This window comes from Oryza glaberrima, chromosome 12 (assembly GCF_000147395.1).
Source record: "Oryza glaberrima chromosome 12, OglaRS2, whole genome shotgun sequence".
NCBI lineage: Eukaryota > Viridiplantae > Streptophyta > Magnoliopsida > Poales > Poaceae > Oryza > Oryza glaberrima.
In genome coordinates this window covers 5,018,634-5,024,633 of record NC_068337.1, presented here as the reverse complement: position 1 = coordinate 5,024,633, position 6,000 = coordinate 5,018,634, and the positions used below count along the sequence as shown (strand labels likewise).

General features: G+C 40.0%; 1 protein-coding gene across 1 annotated transcript; it reads right to left on the bottom strand.

Annotated features, from left to right (window-relative positions):
- Positions 1-266: 266 nt before the first annotated feature.
- LOC127756874 (uncharacterized) lies at positions 267-1,229 on the bottom strand. Its single transcript, XM_052282256.1, has 2 exons — positions 1,003-1,229; positions 267-513 (listed from the first exon to the last, which is right to left on the bottom strand). The coding sequence occupies exons 1-2, from the start codon at positions 1,171-1,173 to the stop codon at positions 385-387; spliced, it is 300 nt and encodes a 99-aa protein (XP_052138216.1). The 5' UTR covers positions 1,174-1,229; the 3' UTR covers positions 267-384.
- Positions 1,230-6,000: the final 4,771 nt, after the last annotated feature.

The following is a 6,000-nucleotide window of genomic DNA, read 5'->3' as shown; positions in this document are numbered from 1 at the left end:
ATATAAAGATCTATACTATTTTAAATTATGCTAGTAGTTGTGTTCGAGTCTGTCTTCAATGTCACAAGCTGACATATGGGACCATAATATAATATATAAGGTCCATTGGTCCACACACATGAACGTTTTTGCCTTTATAGGCATTAATTATATATGTAGCTTTAGCTAGTTAAGAGAAATATATAGAGTGATTTATACGTTGCTTACCACACTGCCACTTATTCAAAACATGTAGGCCTTGGCTAGGAGGGAGCACTGAACACATATGGCGTACACATGCAGTAGCTACTGTCTCTGTCCCAAAATATAACAATTTTTAGCTAAATGCTTATATTTATATTTTGTTACGGATGGAGTATATATTATACATGATTTATTGATATATCAGAACTGGTAGACGACGCCCTTATTCTTATCCTCCTGGTCACGATCCTTAAAGGTATCCTCCTTGCCGATCAACCTCACCATTTTGTCCACCGCCTTCTCCCCAGTCGCCGCCTCGTACTTCTTTTCCTGCATACATATGCACAGTAATAAGCTATTATACTATACGTTCTGCTCTAAAATATAGTATATTTTAATACAATAATATGATTCTATGTACGAATGTGCTTTAGACCAGATTTTTTTTCTAATGTTGAGTCTTAGGTGAGGCTTCCATATCTGTTCAGGATTGGTCATATCAATTTGTTCATTCAAGGAGAATAACACAAAACGGCACATCACTGAAATTATATAATTAATTTGATCTATGCCGCACCACGACTTGTTATTATATATATATATTTTATAATAACTTGTTATTATATTTCACTGTAATTTTAACTGGCAATGATTTTGTATCAGCCTGTTAGCTTTCTGCTTAATTAACGAATCCCCTTGTCTTTCCGCAGGGGATATCATCGATCGAATTAGTTAATTAAGTCAAAATAGATTTAGACTCGGATCATGTACTTAACTAACTGGAGTAGTAATTAAGCTGGTAGTAGTAGTAGTACGTACGAGATAAGCCGTTCCAACTTGAACAGCGCCGAAGTTGACGTACTCCACCGCGTCGGCTATGCGGCTGTGGCCGTGCTGCTTCTCCTCTTTCCCGTGCTCCTTCGCCTTGCCGGTATCCGCCGCCGCCGCCTCCTCGTCGTCGACCCTCTTGTGCTGGGGCAGGTAGTCCATGGCTCTATGTAAGGGAGCTAGCTAGCTAATTAAGTATACGAAGAAGAACAAGCTAGCTACCTTATTATATATAGGCTCGGACCAATGTGAAATGTGCTAGCTGTTAGAGTTTGCCATTAATAATCCTTTTATATTTAAATAATCCATGCATATGCAAGCACAGCGGTAGTGGGGTTTTATCCCCTTGGTTTTTTCTTCTCCTCCTCTCCCCGAGCTCGATAAGACCCGTGGTCCCATGAGACGATAGGGTCGGGTACAACCAGATCTGATGACTACACGGTCAGATCTAGCGTGCCACTAGCTAGATCTAATGTCACTAGTCCGATCTTATGGGGTGGCGATGAGGGGCAAGACAGGTTGGTGGGAGCGAGTTCAATGATGGGAGGCACCGATGGACAAAGGCAGAGGCGGCTGGATTGAGTGGGAACGACCAATAATGTCTGGTTGGTGGAGGTGTGTGCTAGCGGTATGCAAAGACTGCACATCCTCGCCTAGATCTAGCATCACCAAACGAGTTGACGAGGAGTGGGGTTTTATGTGGAAGGCTTGCGGGGAGAGCTCGGCAGGCAAGCAAGGGCAAAGGATGGTGGGTGGGAGTCTCAGGCGATCAGAGGTGGAGGCAAATAGATTGAGTGGGAGTGTCGTGCGAGGCCTGGCCAATGAAGGCATTGGCGGCATGCTAGAGAGGCAGCGATTGATGCAAGCTGACCCTTGAGGAGGCTGTTGAGGGATAGCCAACGGAGGGGTGTCAGTATGGCGGTTGCGTGCTAGAGGTGGTTGGAGGGTGGTGCCTGACTTGGTGGCGTCAAGGTTGCAGCGATGAAGGGAGGGGGAGGGGGGACTCCAAGCGAAAGTCCAGCATAGTGCTTTTTCTAGCTGGTAAAGGCGATGTCTTAGACACCGCAATTCCCCTTGGGGTGCATTGTTGAGGTGTCTCTGTTCCTTTCTAATGGGGCTCTCCATGTGAAAATCTTCTCTAAGTTTTCTTCAACAGGTGGCAACGGCATTTTTAGGCGTCATGACCTCTATGAAAGTGTCGTTCTAGGAGGCTCGGTTTTGTTGTTTCCGTCTCAGGATGTCTGATGTTGTATGCGATCAATGATACCCTTGGAAGTCAATGATGGTGGCGAATTTGTGTTAGGGACGAGCAAATCTTTCTTCTCTCGCTCTCACCTTATTCGCCCCTACACTTTCATAATGACTGGGAAACCCACCTTCTCAGCGATCAACTATTCACGGGGTCAGAGATGGCCCTTGTTCTCCTAGCAGTGAGCGGTCATGCATAGGGTACGACGACTAGTTTGGTGCTAAGTCCCTCCTTTAACAGGGTATAAGGTTGTAGTTGGCACGTGATATGAGTTGTTTTTTTCTTTTTTTTTGGGCTATAACCTATCCTATAACAATAATCTTATAGTTATCATGCTATAGGGCCTGTTCACTTTGATGCCAAAAAAAAACCTTACCAAATTTTAGTATGCTAAAATTTGGCAAGTATATTTTGGCAAGTTGGCATACTTGCCAAAATTTTAGCAGGATTTCTTATATAGTTACCAAAATTTAACAGCAAATTAAATGTAGCTATTTTTTTGCAACTTTACCAAAATTTGGTAAGGTTGAAAATGGCATCAAGCCCATATTATAGTAGATACTTAGAAACTCTATCGGGTGCTCATTAAAAAAAAGGAACCAACAACTTTTGGATTTTGATCACTCATCTTTGTTTAAGAAAAGATAGGAAGACTTAAAAAATGTCATGTTACTTCATCCGTCTAAAATATAATAACCTAGTACAAGATGAAACATATCATAGTACTATAAAAATGTGTTACGTTTCATTCAGTACAAGGTTGTTATATTTAGAACGAAGGTGACATTAAAGAGTATTATGATCTAAGTAAAAATAAAACTTACTCAATTTAGTCCTCAAACTATTTTAGATTACAATAATTATATGTTAGTCAAAGTTCACATAGCGAAGTTAACGTTGTCAGTTACTCCCTCGTTTCAAAATACAGGGGATTCTAAGGGGCTGTTTAGTTCCCAAAATAAAAACTTTTCACCCATCACATCAAATGTTTGGACACATGCATGGAGTATTAAATGTGGAAAAAAACCAATTACACAGTTTGCGTGTAAGTTGCGAGACGAAACTTTTAAGCCTAATTGCGCCATGATATGATAATATGGTGCTACATTAAACATTGCTAATGACCGATTAATTATTCTTAATAAATTCATCTCACAGTTTTCTAGTGGAATCTGTAATTTGTTTTGTTATTAGACTACATTTAATACTTTAAATATGTGTCCGTATATGCTATGTGACACACAAGGGCAAAAATTTTTTCCAACTTGCTATTTAAGAGTATTAAACGTAGATTGGGGTTATGAAATGGATTTTGTCAGTAATCTATGTTTAATACTTCTAAATAGTAAAATTGCGGATGGCTATTAATACTCCAGATAATCCAGGCCTTAGATGGGAAAATATCTTAGGTCGATGTGATTGAGTGAACAGAATGAGCAATCGATCAGAAGCGGCCTGCTCGATCACATCATCCGCCCCATCTCACCAGTAACCTAATACTCCTTTCGAATAGTGCAGCCATGTTTTTCTATGTCTAACTTTCATCGTTCATCTTATTTTAATTTTTTTAAAAATATTAAAAACATAAGTCACGAGTAAAGTACCATTTGTGTTTTATCATCTCACAAGAAAATACTAATTACAAAAAATTTTCAAATAAGACGGAGACAATTAAAGTTATGCGTGAAAACTTATGGTTGTATTTAAAATGGGACTGAGCAGTAACTAGTACTATTGGGCGATAGCGACGTTGCACCTGCTCCGGAGTCACTACGTGGCCGTCGACGAACCTTAGAAACACAATCAAGTCTGATCGATAAATGCATGCACCTTGGATTAAATAAGAGTGTCAACATTTCACATACAACCGATTATAAAACTCCAAGAATTGATAAATGTGGGTGCACGTGGGAAAGTATTATATAAAAAAAATGTTGTTGACAATAAAACAAAACAATATTATTGTAAGGCTTGGATGTCGTGGCTCGACTTATAGCCAACCAGTTGGCTCTCAACTATCTAACTTAGCTCTGAGAATTCCGTATAGAAATCACTAGTGGATATTTTATTGAGATTAGTGGATGCTTTTGGTAAATTGATGTGGTATAAAAATTCCTCACGATGGAATTGGGCCACGATCAAATTAGATGGGACTCTTATAGTGGAAAATATACATGGGCCTCACGTGGTGGCTATGTGTGAGATGGGTTGAACTGTGTTTAATCTAACCATATGTTGTATTTTTTTCAACCAATGGTTCAAAGGCGATCAAATCTAATGATCCAACGGCTAAGAATTAACGATGACATGGAACATTGAGATTTGAGCTTTAGGATCTTAATTATATTTAGTGGGTCATAACTTTATAAGTTATAGTAAGAAGGGATTACTAGCCAAAAATGTGATTTTAGCAGGACCTAGATATTTCTTTCTGCATGCAGTCCAAATTATAATCGTCTATGAAAATGTGTAAGACCATTGTTATTGTCTGTATGTGAAAATGACGGGTTTTAAGAAAATTATTGGTAAAAATAGGTCTATTTTCGCAGATAGTTTTCTTAAGAAAAGTGTAAAATGATGATTTTCTAGGAACCACGCTTAAAAATGAGTCATAAAAAGTCCGATCTCTTTTATATGAAGTTGGATTATGATAAATTTTATATGAAAATTTTAGTTTTTGATGAACTTTATGGTTGAAAGTTTTTCCACTTGAGATCTTTGCCCAAATATTTGTTACAAGATCTTAGGTCTATAAAAAACTTTTTTTTCAATTTTTCAAACCACCTCAGTTCTCGGATAGAGAGCTCTATACGGAAGGGACTATTAAAAAACTGCCTCACCATTGTCGTACTGGCTCATCGCCTTGAAGGGCTAGGGGGCTTTGTGGGTGGGTTCGCTTGCTCTGCAACAAGGACCTTTGTCTCTGCTTAATGCTTCCCATTCTTCTTGCGATTTTGGCTCTTCTTTTTGCTAGACTCCGGTGCATCTTTCTTGGCTGATTACTTCTCCTCTACCATCTTGCCCTTTCCTTCTTTCCTCCTAAGGGCGTCGTATGCGTGAGTGCATCTATCAATAATCTCGTACAACTTCATGACATAAGTGATTCGCCTTGTCGCCAGCTCCTGGATGGTGTAGATGATGAGGACACTACTAGCTCGGATATAACCATGACTACCTTATGTATTAATCAACCAAAGGTGCATATATTCTACATTGGGTTTACTTGTTATATATTTGAACAAACGTTGCTACACAGTGAGTCATGGTTATATCCGAGCTAGTAGTGTCCTCATCAGTAGCAATCTCAAATGTCTAACTTGAACGCGCGTATGACAGAGGCATCGGTGATCTCGAGGATCGTATTCCAGCATTCATTGAAATGTCATATATAGTCCCTTGAGGATTCACCCGGGTTCGGCCTAATGGCATGCAGATCGTCCTCGACAGCGTGACGCTATTAGGTTCCTTGAAAGTTGGTGATGAATTGCGGCACATATCTTCCCAAGAAGAGATGGAGCGAGGTGGGAGGTGCACTAGCCATGATCGAGCAGATCCCTTCAACACAACGGGAAAATAGTTTGCCAATGCATTGTCGGCCGCGTAGAGGACTGTAGAGTAGACGTGTAGGAACTCTTCTGGATCAATGTTGTCGCCGTACATTTCTACCGTAGCATGACAGAATTTATTCGGCTACCGTACCTCTCGTAGAGCAGGTGTGAATGCCCGACATCCGCCTCCCG